Source organism: Varanus komodoensis, unplaced genomic scaffold, assembly GCF_004798865.1.
Source record: "Varanus komodoensis strain SLA01 unplaced genomic scaffold, ASM479886v1 scaffold15, whole genome shotgun sequence".
NCBI lineage: Eukaryota > Metazoa > Chordata > Lepidosauria > Squamata > Varanidae > Varanus > Varanus komodoensis.
The window spans coordinates 25,547,468-25,562,594 of NW_025335440.1; the positions used below are offsets into that span (position 1 = coordinate 25,547,468).

At 40.9% G+C, this 15,127-nt stretch overlaps 1 protein-coding gene across 3 annotated transcripts in view; it reads right to left on the bottom strand.

The window, feature by feature from the left end:
- STAM (signal transducing adaptor molecule) overlaps positions 1 to 8,892 on the bottom strand; it is a 32,180-nt gene extending 23,288 nt beyond the window's left edge. Inside the window, exons 1-2 of one of the 3 annotated variants that reach the window (XM_044424794.1) lie at positions 8,631 to 8,892; positions 1,371 to 1,455 (exon numbers count right to left, since the gene is read on the bottom strand). In XM_044424794.1, coding sequence (XP_044280729.1) covers positions 1,371 to 1,455; positions 8,631 to 8,670 — 125 coding nt within the window. In that variant the 5' untranslated portion in view covers positions 8,671 to 8,892. Of the gene's footprint in view, positions 1 to 1,370; positions 1,456 to 8,630 lie in introns of those variants that run through there. The other 2 variants (XM_044424796.1, XM_044424795.1) reach the window with 2 other exon arrangements.
- Positions 8,893 to 15,127: the final 6,235 nt, after the last annotated feature.

Consider the following 15,127-nt stretch of genomic DNA (forward strand, 5'->3'; position numbering starts at 1 on the left):
TATTTATATTTAAGATTTCATTTTTATTTAGTGAAGGATTTCATTTTTATATCAAGCATTGGTATCTAGCTACCAGTGCTTATAGGAAACTCTAGGTTAAGTTACCCTACAGTGCTGAGTAATCTATATTTGGTGGCTGTGTTTTACAAACCCCTGCATCATACTTAGCACTACTAATTATAGAAAATGCTGCTATATATCATGATCATTTCACACTGTACAAAACTGTGAACTTGTATTATTCTAGGGTAGGAAACTGTTAACAAATTGTCCATAAAAATCATCAGAAAGCACACAATTTGGAACAACAGCTTACTTTTTGTTATTTTACAAGCATTAATACATGCAGCTGACTGGAAAAAAAACTCAAATAAGGCAAATAATCCAGTTTTATTATCACTGGATCTGTTAAGATAGCACTGGAAGAACTGGCATGTACAGCAATATATTAGTAAAGTACATTTGAATTATTCTGCAACACAAAATTCAGTCCACATTTTTTGTCTGGTAACTATTTTTAAAACTACTTTTAGTTAAAAAAATAATACACAGTTAACAATTTAAAGGTTTATTTAAGAGAAGTCTTACATATACTGTACAGTGAGAAAAGTTCAAATTAGTCCACAAGACTGGAAGGGACCTGAAGGTCACAAGTTCAACTTCCAAACTAAAGGAGACTCCTCATAAAAATACTGAACTATTTATTTATTTATTTATTTATTAAAACATTTTTATGCCGCCCCATTCGCCGAAGCCTCGGGGCGGCTTACAACATAGATAAAACAAGTTAAAATCCATATAAAATAATCTTGATTAAAACTCACATTATAAAATAAGCCGCCCTGGCCAGATAAAATTCAATTGTATTTAGCATTTAAAATGTTGCTTAAATAAAAAGGTCTTAGCCTGGCGCCGAAAAACAAATAACGACGGCGCCAGGCGGACCTCTCTGGGGAGCGCATTCCATAACTATGCCAAGATTGATTCACAGAGCCCAAATTTTAAGTCTGCAAGAAACACCAAGCAGAACTAAGCAACAGACAAGAAACCCACAAAGTGGGTAATTGGCTAAAATGATGCCATCTAAACAAAAAGTAATAGCTGAAGTAACACACACTATTTAGCTGATTATAAAAATAGCCTTAAGGGCTAAACTCAAGATATAGTACAAATGTAGGAGACCAGTAGTTTAAATCAAAACATATTCATAAAATCACTACAGATTAATTTGATGTCAATAACATTTTAAACTAATAGATTTTAAATATGTCATTTAAAATATGACAGAATATAAATTATTAAAAAAACGGAAATAAATTATCCTTTCAAATAAAATAAAGACCTTAACTGAATAGGAAATGTACACTTACCCTGTCCGTGACTGCCCAACTTTATCACAAATATCCAAGATGAGCCCCCAGTCTTCAGCAGTATTCATTTCACTGGTTGCTTTCTCTTAAAACACACACAAAGACTTGTAGTGAACTTTAGAACACAAATGAAAATTCAGTATCAACATTGCACACAGAATGAAATACTTATATCAATATGGTCATTCTATTTTTAATTTGTTATGTTAAAGTATTCTTAGGTGCAGGCCTAAGGATATCAAAATCAGGTAAAGCGAAGTGCTACACGAACTCTAAAAAAAATTAACACACTTGTAGTATCCAAGACTGTGAACATGTTCAATAGCAGGGTCTCATTACTCAAGACATTAACACATTGCCTTGTCAAGTCAACACATTTCTGCTACAGCCGGTCCTGTACATCTTGCAAGCCAGTAATAAACTACTTTATCATGTACTTGCTTCATCTTTGCTCTGAAACTTAGTTCAGAGTTTTGTCTCACTGATCAGCAAAACCAGAAGTACCTCCAAAGATGGGAAAGAAAGGTCACACTATCTTTCAGTTTTCAACAGTTATAAAGAATTTGCAGCAACAGAAAGAATGGTAATTTTTCAGTGTTATGCTTCCATGCAGTTTTTCTTTAAAAAAATATTTCTGTTGTAAGCATGCTTAATTACATGAATGTAGAGCCACTCAATTTAGGGCCTATAGGTCATCTTGACCTAGAAGGCATCTCCAATGCCACTGTACAACAGAAGTACAGGATAGTCATGCTGTGGAAAGATGGGCTTTTCTAAGAAGGGAGACAGTCTTAAGTGGCTGAACAGGTCCATGGATTTTGCTTATCCTACTATCAGAGTATTCAGCTAACAAAACAAAACAAAATTGAATCATGACTTCTTAAAATATACCATGCCTGACATGGAAAAAAAGATTTAAAGCAATGATACAACAGAGAAAGTTTTGGGATCCCTAAGTTCAGTAGGAAAAATGAATGTATGTCAATTGCATATGAAGTATTAGGTAAATCTGACAACTTCAAAATTGCAATTAATGCTTTTCAGTTGAGTATCCTTAAGCAAGTATGTGAGACTTGAGTGGGACTTGAATGAAACAAACTAATGACAGTGAAACTGAAGATGCTCAAACAAACTTAGCAGAGCTAAACTGCAATCAAATAGATGAGTCTCTGTCAGCATATTAGTTCTTTGCTTGCTAACTGTCAATAGGTTCCTGCATCTTTGTTCCTCCAGCCAACCAGATGTTCTTCCCCAATCTGCTGTGATCTAGGAATCACATGTGTGGGGAATTATGGGAATTGTACTCGAACACATCAGAGGGAATCAAGTTGGAAAAACCTGGGCAATGTTATATCATCCAGCATACCATATATGCTATATAAGGTCATTCACACATAAAGACAAGGTCAATATTTTGAGCTATTTTTCTGGTGTTTGTCATATTGAGCATATAAGACAACCCAATTTTTGCTTTGCTATTTTCAGTTTCATGGAGCCAGATGCTTCTGGATTCCTGTGATGTCACATTACCATATTCTAGCTAACGGTCATGTTCCCTCTGATTTCACTTGAGAAGGTTTTGTAAAGAACAAGGCCAATGGTAGCCTGCAAGGGGACTAGCTGGCTGGGATTGGTCCGTAAGGACAGCTAGAGGTCTGGGGGAAACAAGAGAGAGAAGGCCTACATGGGCAGTGCTGTGGCTCTCCACAGACAGCCATGTGGGGAACACTCTCCTTCCCAGCCGCTGCCAGCCTTGAATGGTGCACAGTCCCACAGTGAGGGCTGGGTGGGTGCCAGATTCAGGACTAGGCCTGCAGCTGCATCACCACCTAACACAATGCAGGATGAGCTTCCCCTGTACCAGTAAGCATTTTAAAAATCATTATTAATAAAAACAAGCTCATAAATACAATTGTCTCTATTATCTATTCCATTTTAAAACAATGACTATAATATAATGGTTTTTTTCACCTAGCATACCTGTTTTTTGCCTCACTATTTTCAATTTCAAGGGTTTTCTTATATGTCAGTATATATGTTAAGTACAAGTGGTGAATGATTAACTAAAGGTTTGCATTGCTGCTTCCCTAGAGCATCAGGGTTTGTAAAAGGTGAATCAGCGTTGCCTGGTACCATATGGACAACAAAGAATCCTAACCACACATTTTAAAAAGAGGGATTCCCCAAAAAGAAATAAGCTGATGCTAATTTTAGGATTTGGTTTGCTTAGTGGTTTGGATCTTCATTTCTGTCTATAGAGAAATCAGGTATCTGCTATCAAGTTAAATTTAGAGTTGCTACTTCTGCAATCCACAGAACTATTTTTGATTATGAATCCATTCAGATTTTTTTTAAATATCAGCTGATCAGAATACTTTCCAAACAACTCAGATACACTCCTGCATAGCTTTGGTTCTTTAAGGAACATCTGGCTGACCATTATGCGCCCCCACCATATTCTTTCCAACCCTATTCTTTCTTACCACCATCATTTGAGATAGCACTTCTAACTAAAAATTCAGAAACAGAAAAAAGAGTCTGAGAAAAGAGACAAGCCAGAAAGCTGTCTCATTATTTGTTAGACTTTCAAGGTAGTTAATTTGTGCACTGTACTTCAGTTTGAAACTGTCCTCTTACTAAGACACAGAGCAGATTACAGTATAATAAGCAAAAGAGACATGCATGGCATTCAGTCTAAGGAAATTTGATCTGCTCTATTGGTAACAAATTGTCGTGTATTTGAGTTTTATACACATAGCAGCATGTAGACAAATAAAACTCTCTAATACTGAGTCAAACTACTGCTGAATCTGGTCCAGTACAGTTTACCCTTTTTGGCAGTGCTTCCTTCGTGCCTCTAATACAGGCCGTTTCCATCTTCTACTACTTGATCATTTCGACTTAAGATGCCTGGGCCTGAACCTGGAACATTCTACCTCTGAGCTTTGGCCTCTTCCCTGAACACATCTTAAAATGATAATCATTTGTCATAATTTGTCCTATTATGAGAAATCCTCCTTAAACTGGGGGTACCACATGAAGTAATGTATTGCAAACTTGAAATAAAATTTAATGGTATTTATAAAGACACAGGTGGACAATTAGGTGTGATTGAAAGTGCAATCCTATAGCTTCTAGATATCAACTGAGTGACGGCAGGTGGCATAAGATAACTCAGATTCTTAGATCAAAAACAGTTGCCTGACTTTGGAGCTGAGAATCCCTTTCCCAACTGCAGCTGATGTGGAAAGCACTCTCCCCATCTTCCCTGTCCTTCCAGTAACTGAGCTAAACTGTCAAAACTGGTTGTCCAGCTAAAATGCACAGCAGGAGATACAGATTGCTTCTGCTGTTTCTCGAGCTGCCTTAGATGCTTGTTAAGCCTCTGAGTCTGGGGGCTCATAAGTATCAAAGGTGCAATCAATGTGACTACATCATAAGAACTGTCATTTAAAAACTAATTTGCATAAGTTTACACTGACATTAATATTACCACAATTTATGCTAGCCATAAAATAGGTTCAATACATGATAGCTGAGTTGTTTTCTGCTATCTAAATCCCTATAAAATGGCAGGAAGATGGGGAAGCAAGATCTCAGGAGGCAGGTGATGGCAACAGCTCTACACAACCTTCTCTGCCAAGGAATCTATTGTTCAGCACTCTTCTCATTCTCACAATCTTGCCTCTCCTGTACTTATCTTTCAATTTGCATTTCATACATTATATGCCTGTACTATACCATTGACATCGTGTGAAAAGCTTCAAGACAGTCTGAAATGGTGAGTTAAAAGTATTTTAAATTAGCACATGAATAAGCCTTTCTAGAGCTCTGGAAGCTCTGGAACTTGAATATTAAACACCAGCTTTTACATCCAAGTTTGTTGCTTGTATATAACATCCTCACTGAAAATAAACATATGGTCCATCACATCTCCTACACCTCACAAGTGAAACTAAGAAGAAAGCACTTGTCTCTCTACACTTTGAAAGTTTCCGGGCTGTACTATAGTGATTCTGCTATGAATTCTCACTGGTTCATGCTTCAGGTAAGGTAAAGCACTGTAGCTTTATCTCCAGTAGCACAAGAAATGGTATTTGCATTCAGTTGTAACGGAACCAACCACTGGTTATCTACAACATTGAAATCCATAACAAGATGATTTCTTACAATGAAAATTCATTGTAAATATTTTATTGCTGTTTAAATGATCATTTTAGTTTTATTTTATTTATGTCCCATCTTTTTTCCTTTCAAGGTTTCCATTATCCTTGTGGTTTCCATTATCCTTTTTTTTTCTCAATTTTATCCTCACAGCTACCCTGTGAGATAGGTCAGGCTGAAAGGCTCTGACTGGCCCAAAGTCAGCAGGAATGTGGGGGCTAAAACCCAGAACACCCATACCCCTGATCCAACATGCTAACTTCTACACCACAATGGCTACCATTTTAAAAATAAAAATCAGTGAAGACCCCTGAATAAGATACATGAGTCTTTATGACTTGAATGCAATTCAGTTTCTGTGGCTTGAAAAGTCTGATGAACACCAAGAGAGTGGGAAGTATAATAGTGGAAGGAAGAAGGACAGACGGATGGGTTACTGGCTACGGTATTACCAGAACTGCTGGTATCCCTCATTTAAAGAAACCTAAATAATGCCTATTAAGTTAACTAATCACATGGCAGAAAATGTAAATCCAAGAGCTCACTGAAAAAAATATGTTTTAAAAGACTCTGCCTTCAAACTGGTGATCTAACAAGGGTATAATTTATGGACCTCAGGGGAGCATCTCATAAACCATAAGATGTACAGTTTGCAATAACCTGCCCCCACCCTTTAGAAGACTGCAGAAAAAACCCAGCAGCTTCCTTACCCAAGGTTGGAATTCTGACCTCAGGTGAGGATGCAAATGAGGGATAAATAGACAAGAAGGAGAGACATAAGTTATCCATAACATCCTCCAAATGCATCTATGAAAAAAGGAACAGAAAGGAGGGCAGATGAAGATAATCTCTGCACTGGATTTTCAGAGCAGAGCACTCCTTCAAAACCCGCTGCTGTTCACTAAGTACTTCTTTCATTGATTAAATTTGTTTTATCACACAAATAATTTGCAGGGGAAAGCAACAGTCTCTACGAAGCAAACAAGAGACAAACTGCTGCCCCCTCCACATCACCAACACAAATGCTCTTTTCGTTAAAGAAACGAGACAGCCATAACAAAGCTATGACTTCTTCTGGTCTTCCATAGAACTGACTCCTAACCAGTTTATTCAGGAACACAGACTGCAGTGTCACATCTCAAAATAGGATGAAATACTTATACTTAAAAAACAAAACAAACTTAACACAAGATACAGCCGAACCCTATTATTTTTTTCAAATTTTGAAATTTAATAGAATTACTAGAGAAAGGATGCTAATAGCATTAGTGATCTATACCAGATATAACTGCTAGGTCCAATGTATTCATAACAAACACAGATAATTCTATGCCATGAATTTTAGCTACATTATGAAATAATGATCTCCATCCTAACCTGTCTGTGAATGTCAAAGCACTGGCCCTAGTAAGACTCTTACTATATCCCACCCTGTTTTGAGATTGGCAAACCTCAGACTTGCACAAATATATTCACTTCAGTTTCCTTGTCCCTACTGAGGAATAAGCAAACACTGTAACCTGGAACTTCCAGTTATTTGGAGCTCCTCTGACCATGACAGATTAATATTTCCATGTGGGAGGAAAATGCAGGAGTGGCATGGAAGTGAATTCATGAGTTTGCACACACCCAAGGCCCGTTCCTAATCTCTCCCCAGAAATTTCCAATGGAAAATAACATGAGGATATAAGTGTGTGCTTTGCAATTCATTGCCCCTTGCTTTGGTTTGACAGAACAAGGCCGTTCTTATTTTCTGAACATTTTATATTCCCTCTCACTGAGAACAGCTGTTCTCCCTTGATTTCTCCATCTAGAGATTGAACACAAAGGCTGCATTTTGTATTCATACTTTGTTTCAGTTCTTCTCAGACTATCCCTTATTAACAGGTGCAGCCTTGTGACAAACATCCACATGGTTCTATGAAGCACTTATGACTGTGCTTGTAAGTATTGAAGCCAGCCCGTCAGAAGCATAAATAATTTCAATTCATGTCTGATAAGCTTCCTTGCTAAACCTCTGTTATCAGCAAGCTATAGCCAAGTATCTGCCTGTCCACATGGCCCATTTTATCATCATTAACATTACATACTTCATGTAGCATTAACTCTTTCTACCAGTAGCCTTTGGACACTCAATTTAAATTACTCTCTTTCCCAAGAGCTCTTTTACACAGTTCCAGAAGGAAACATGCTAACACCTATACAATCCTCCACGTGAAGACCATGCATGAGGTCTTCTATATACATGAGGCAGTAACTAGTTTATATCAACTGGCTTTTCACAAGTGAGTTTACAATTTAAAATACTGGGAGATCACCAAAACTTGAAATTACAAACTAAATGCACATGTTCCCATCCAGTAATTCCAAAACAGCTCCAATAGCAAAGCTGCTGGATAGGCACCCAAGGGAAATTTCTGGCAGAGAAAATAGAAGAAAAACACTAAGATGAGAACTAGAAAAACAGTGATGGACCATTATGTTTACTTATATTTCATGCTTTTGAACAAACATATATATAGGAATATATATATGAACATATATATAGGAATCAAATACTGAGATTTGTTCATTAATATTGTTATTACAGTTCACCTTATTAAAGCTACAGTTAACTTGCTAATAAAGCCAACCCTGGGTTAGTCAACCGCAAGGTGAATTCCCTCCTGTCCTTGTTGTTGTACAAAAGGGCAGGGAAAAGTAGAGAAGCAAGCTGAATTTTATTTTATTTTTTTTTTGAGGGGGGGTTAAGAGTAACACTTCGTTTTTAAATTTCGTTTTACCCTATAAAAAAAGCTAAAAATAAAGGGAGGGGTCTCGTTTAGCACCTTAGCCACAGGCCTCTCTTGGTAACTTGCGGGTTAAATTTTTTAAAAAAGGCACGCGATACAGCATACGCCCCACCTAACCTAACATATGGGAAGAAGAAAGGATCACAAGACCCGACAGCATCCGGGTGGGGCGGGGGAAAAGAAATGGGTCATATCCTAGGGATGCAACGGCTACTCCCCACGGAGGGGACCGGTGAGGGGATGAAGAGAACTGCTGTCGCTTGGGCCCAGGCTGGGGCGACCGTGCGGGCCTCCGCGGACTCACCCACATCCTGGTCGAAGGGGTTGCTGGTGAAGAGCGGCATCTTTCCGAGGCGGCGCGGGCAGGCAGGAGGCGAGCTTCGTTCTCCCGCCCTCCTGACCCTCGGGCGAGGGGAGGGGGACCACCAGCAGCAACAGACGCCTCAGCTGAGCGACGAAGGGAGAGAGGCCCCGCGACGGCCGAAGCTCCGCCCCCGCTCGCTCAGTCACTCTCTCGCCTCTCAGCCCTTCACCGCGCTCTCCCCGCGGTTCTCCACAGTCACCGCCGACTCCGGAGCCGGCCTCGCAGGGCATACTGGGAAAAAAGAGGGCGTCCTGCGCGCTGCCTGATGACGAGACGCGAGCAGGAGTTCAGCGGCGGGGAGTGAGGAGGGAGCGCGCGATACACGCGCTGTGCTCCTGTCATGCATACAGTCGGATTTTGAGTCTCTTTGTTGTGTTGTATTGTATTGTTCTTAGGAATGTTGCCCCCCTCCAACCGCTGCTTAGGCGGTGGTCTTGACTCCTGCAATGAGATGCCCTTGTCATAAGCTAGAACCGTAGAATAGTAGAATTGGAAGGGGCCTGAGGGCCATCGGGTCCATGCTCTTGCTTAGTGCAAGAGTATTAATGGCTTGTGACTGTCTATAACCACTTGTGACTTAATTTTTCTTCCATTGGGCCATTAAATGTGAAGAATTACATTAAATGTTAACCCTGCTACACCAGTAATCCCAAGGAGAGCCAAGCTGCAATATCTCAAGTGTCTTAAACCAGCTTAAAACTGTGGTTTAAGATGCTGGTTAGCAAACATAATACTGAACCGCATTTTGCTGTTTCAGATATACTTGCAAGCTAATACAGCCTTCCCAGATCTGGTGAGCTCCAAATGTCCAGAAGGGCTGGATGTGGGTGCTGCAAGGTGTAGTCCAATACATATGCAGGTCACTGGGACTGGAAAAACTTGCTGTATTCAATGGTGCAGTTGGGGAATTTTAAACTTTGGACTGATGGTCTTATTTTCACAGGGTAATGTGTAATCTTTCACTTACTTTAAAACATGGTAAATCAGCCTTGTGTTTGCAGTCCTTCCTACTCATTTTGCTGAGTAGAGCCCTGGATTTCCACAAGGTTTTGCTGTTGCACAACCACTGACCTTTGTAAGTGAACTAGGGTGTAAGCACCAAGGAGGGGATGGAATGAACAGAGTTTTTGGTCCAGTTGCTTACTCCTTGAATTTAGAGCCCAAAGCAATATGTGACAGGCAAGTAAATACAACAACAAAAGTATTGATATGTGCTTGGGTTTAGTCTGAATGTTTTCTTAAGAAATCCCCAAGTTCTGAGTCTATGGTTGTGAAAAGTTACTAAGGATGGACATCTAAACAGCTTATGCATGTTTAGACAGGGGAAAAAGCCCTACAGTTCCCAGCATGACCCCACCTGTATGACTGGCTGGAGGGATGCCAGGATTTATAGCACTTTTTTCCATCTAAACATGCATAGGATTGTGCCCTAACAGCATGAATCAATTTGTTGACCAAGTTTTGCCTGGCTAATTCCCTACTGCTATGGAGATTGGCTGAGTCATAAATCTCCACAGAAGTGTCCATAGGTAGATTTTTCTTAAAAGAGGCTTCTCACCCCATTCATTAAGGAATATATTAAATCAGAGGTCTAAGAGAACAATAGGAGCAAGTTAAATCTATAATGACAGTCTGCTAGGGTTGAATGTGAAAAGTAGGCAGAAAGATGACTTTGCTCTTTGCAGGAAATACTATGGCAATTTTAACATAAAAGAGTCTGTAGTATGTTAAAGGCTGACAAATTTATGTTGGCATAAGCTTTCATGTACTACAGCCCACTTTATCAGATGCTTGAACTATTAAACTGATATGGGGTGGGGAAGAGAATGTAAACCATGTTGTTAGAGGGAACAGAAATGCAAAAAATATAGCTGCTGTTGGAGCGGGTGGTGGTGGGACAACTCCAAGCACTCTTGGATGAAACTGATTATCTGGACCCATTTCAGTCCAGCTTCAGACCCGGGTACGGTACTGAATCTGCCTTGGTCGCCCTGTACGATGACCTGTGCAGGGAGAGAGACGGGGAGTGCGTCCCTGTTGGTTCTTCTGGACCTCTCAGCGGCTTTCAGTACCATCGACCATGGTATTCTTCTGGATAGGCTAGCGGGACTGGGGGTCAGAGGCACTGCTTTACAGTGGTTCTGCTCCTATCTCAATGGCCGATTCCAGAAGGTGGTGCTGGGGGACTATGGCTCTGCACCATGGCAGCTATGCCATGGAGTACCGCAGGGATCCATTTTGTCCCCTTTGCTGTTTAACGTCTACATGAAACCGCTGGGAGAGGTCATCAGGAGGTGTGGGCTGCAGAATCTCCAGTACGCTGATGATACCCAGCTCTACCTCTCATTTTCCACCAATCCAGGTGAGGCAGTGGCTGTGCTGAACCAGTGCCTGGCCGAGGTAATGGGCTGGATGAGGACCAATAAACTGAAGCTCAAACCAGACAAGACGGAGGTCCTGCTGGTTGGCGGATTGGGCTTCGGGGAGGGTGAACTGAACCTAGTCCTGAATGGGGTTGCACTCCCTCTTAGGGACAGGGTTCACAGCTTGGGAGTGCTCCTTGACCCAGAGTTTTCACTGGAAGCTCAGGTGACAGCGGTGGTGAGGAGCACTTTCTTTCAGCTTTGGCTGATCCATCAGCTGCGCCCCTACCTGGAGTACGACTGCCTGGCGACAGTGACACACGCGTTGGTGACTTCCCGACTTGACTTCTGTAATGCGCTCTACGTGGGGCTACCCTTGAAGATGGTCCGGATACTTCAATTGGTTCAAAATAGAGCTTCCAGGCTGCTGACGGGGACTGGGCGTTATGTTCACATGACTCCAGTCCTCTGTCAACTTCACTGGCTTCCCATTGAAGTCCGGGCCCAATTCAAGGTGTTGGTGATGACCTATAAAGCCCTAAACGGCTTGGGTCCCAGTTACCTGAAGGAGCGCTTACGTCCATATATACCCACCCGCCCCTTGAGATCTGCGGGAGAGGCCCTTCTCCAGGAACCCTCCGTGAAAGAAATTAGGAGGGTGAGTACTCGAAGGAGGGCTTTCTCTGCGGTGGTGCCCAATCTATGGAATGCGCTCCCCAGAGAGGTCCGCCTGGCGCAGTCGTTATTTGTTTTTTGGCGCCAGGCGAAGACCTTTTTATTCAAATGTTATTTTAATTGTTAATATTATTTATTCATTTTATTCTTTGGCCAGGGTGACTTAAATTATATTGTTAATTTATATTGTTAATTTATATTATTCTATTTTGAAGTTTATTTATGGTTGTGAGCCACCCCGAGGCTTCGGCGAATGGGGCAGCATAGAAGTCAAATAAATAATAAACAAACAAACAAATATTATGTGTCTCCGGATGCATTGAAGTCTCCTAAATAAATAAATAAATAAATAAATAAATATTATGTGTCTCTGGATGGCTTACAAACAGAATACCCAATAAATACATATAAATCCATAATAATCCACAACTGAGCATAAAACATGATTAAAATATTTAAACATTAAAATTACAGGAAAATAAAAAGCAGCTGACCTGGCACCAAAAAGTCAGTGCCAGGCAGACCTCTCTGGGGAGCGCATTCCTTAGCCAGGCCACCACAACAGAGAAGGCCCTCCTGCCAGTATATTCTCTCTTAACTTCTTTCAAGGAGGGTTCCTGGAGCAGGGCCTCTGCTGCAGATCTTAAGGAATGGGAGGGCATGTAGGGAAAAAGATGTTCCTTTATGTATCCTAGTCCCAAGCAGTTTAGGGCTTTATAGGTCAATACCAGCACCTTAAATTGGGCCCAGACTTCAGTGGGAAGCCAGTGAAGCTGATAGAGGACCAGTGTTATATGAGAATAATGACCAGCCCGACAGCAATCTAGCAGATCTGTTTTGAACAAATTGAAGTATCTGGACCATCTTTAAGGGCAGCCCCACGCAGAGCATGTTACATCAGTTCAACCGGGAGGTTACCAGAGCATATGTAGTGTTGTTGTTTGAAACACATTTGTCTGTAATCAAAACACTCAGTATACTTCAACAATTCCAGGCTGATGTGTCTTTAAAATTCCTTTGTCAAAAATGACCATTTTAAGATCATTGACAGAGTATCATGGGAGGTTAAAATGTTCCCAGAATGGCTATATAGTTTCTGCATATAGCCTTTCTAATGTCAGTTTTGTAACCATGTATTATTTTGTACAGAAACTGACCTGTTTGTTCTATGTGGGATGCAATAAAGAATTGCTGACAAATGATGGCATATCACAATGAAAGATGAGCAGGGGTGTAAATGTCTGATGTTATAGATGGCATTATTAGTAATACTATTACCAAAATACATATGGGGACAGAGTGGCATTTGTGACTGCCACTGGGACTGGTTTGTGTTTATGTAGCTCTGTTGGAGGGGCAGCTGCTTCCTCAAAGTGATTGTTTTAAGCAAATATTACCACCTTAGTTGCCCAACCTATAAGGATACTCACCAGCAACAATCTATGTTTTCCATCTCGTGCAACAGGAAATCTCCCACAACTATCATCCATGACAGCTGGGCAAAACTGAGAATTGTAGGACTTACAAGTAGCTTGTTTAAAAGAGCAATCCTATAGCCCCCAGATAACTTCTAGGGGGTCACAGGATACCTTGGATTTCCAGATCCAAAGTTGGAAATAGAACTCCAACCTCAGAATTGGAGAATTGCACCTTGAATAGTGTGAAAAGGACAGCACTGGGTGCCTCTCTAATGTATGAAAATCAACTTTAGAGGGATGGTAAAGGAGGCATCTTGCAAGGAAGCAAGTGGAGGAAAATGGGGCTGCCAGGATACAGTGCATCTTCCTTCTTCTCCCAAGTGCCTCATCTAGACAGCCAAAACAGCCTTCAAGTTGAATTGTAGAGCAGGAGGTATGTCTTCTGCTCCACTGATCTGCACCAATGCCTCTAACTTCAGAAACCTACCAGCATCAAGGGTACACTTATGCTCTACATATATGCAGGATTGTGGCCTAAATAGCGTAGAAATGGGTCTTTGTTAAGAGGAATACAGAAATTTTTCTGTGGTACCTTGAATCCTGTGAATAAAATATTTACAGACTGCCATTTCACAAGTGTCATTAAGATAGTGTACAACAATGGAAATAAAAGCAGTAAAGCTCTATTAAAAAGAAAATGATTAAAGTATCACCAAAACAGTTTCTCTACTAAAATCAAGATTTTTTCCCTCCCTTTCTGTCTTAATACACCAGTTTCATGAATTAAATATATCAACACTGACTCTTCAATGCCAGCTCAATCTGTATAGTAATGTAATGTATTTCTGCCCTTGGGCATGTATGTTTGGCCAGACGTGCCTCTTTTATTTCCTACTTGTGTTGCATAAGGTTTGTGAACAGTTGCCTGAAAGAGCAGAGATTAGCATAAAAGGTGCTGCTTTCATTTCCTCTAGTTTGCCCAAGGTTCAAGCCAAAAAGATTCCTGTGTCACCTTACAGACCAACAAATTTATTTATACAGACATGGTGTACTATTGAGAATTTCAGGTATATATACCTATGGTGTTTCCATACATGCAGGAACTGTAAGTGGTGAAGCCTGAAGGAAATGAAATACAGAAAATAACAGCAGTGACCATTGCATTACAAGTGACCAGTCACAAAATAGTTGCTACTGATAATAGACACATCTTGATGCCAGATAAGTCAATTAATATGTATGAGAGAGACTCTTCCTTTTTAGATCTTTATTCATACAAGAGATGTAAAATATGGTGCTGTTATTTATATCATTACATAGAATCAGAATAGTAGAGTTGGAAGGGGCCATGAAGGTCCCCGAATCAAACCCCATGCAGGACACCAAGTTACACCATTGTACTCAGATGGCTGTCCAGTTTACATTACATTTATATCCTGCCTCTTTTTCTCCTGTGGGAAGCCCAAGACGAACATAGCCTTCCTCAATGTCATGTTATTCCCATAACAACATCCCTGTGAGATAGGTTAGGCTGAGCAAGAGCAGCTGGCTCCAAGTCACCTCGTGAGCTTCATGGCTGAGCAGGGCCTACACCCTGGGTCTCCCAGGTTCTCATTCTTGACACTCTAACCACCACAGGGATACTGGACGGCAAATTACCATAGTCCACCGATTATGCAGGCTGGGGCTGATGGAAGCTAGTCCAACATCATCAATCAGAAACGCAGGAGACTGCAGCCACCTTGCACATTATCTGTGAATGCAACCACAGGCAAGTGTATTGCATTTTCCCCTCCGAATTTATAGGAACGGTTTCCCCATGGTGCGCCGCTCGTATATACCCCAAATACTCCAGAACCCAAGATGAGCTCTGCTGGATAAGTTCTGAAGACGTACGTGGCACCGGCTTCTACTTTGCGGTCACGGCTAAGGGACTTTCCGTGGCGGCACACTCACGGTTTACACGGGCCAGCTCTTGCAA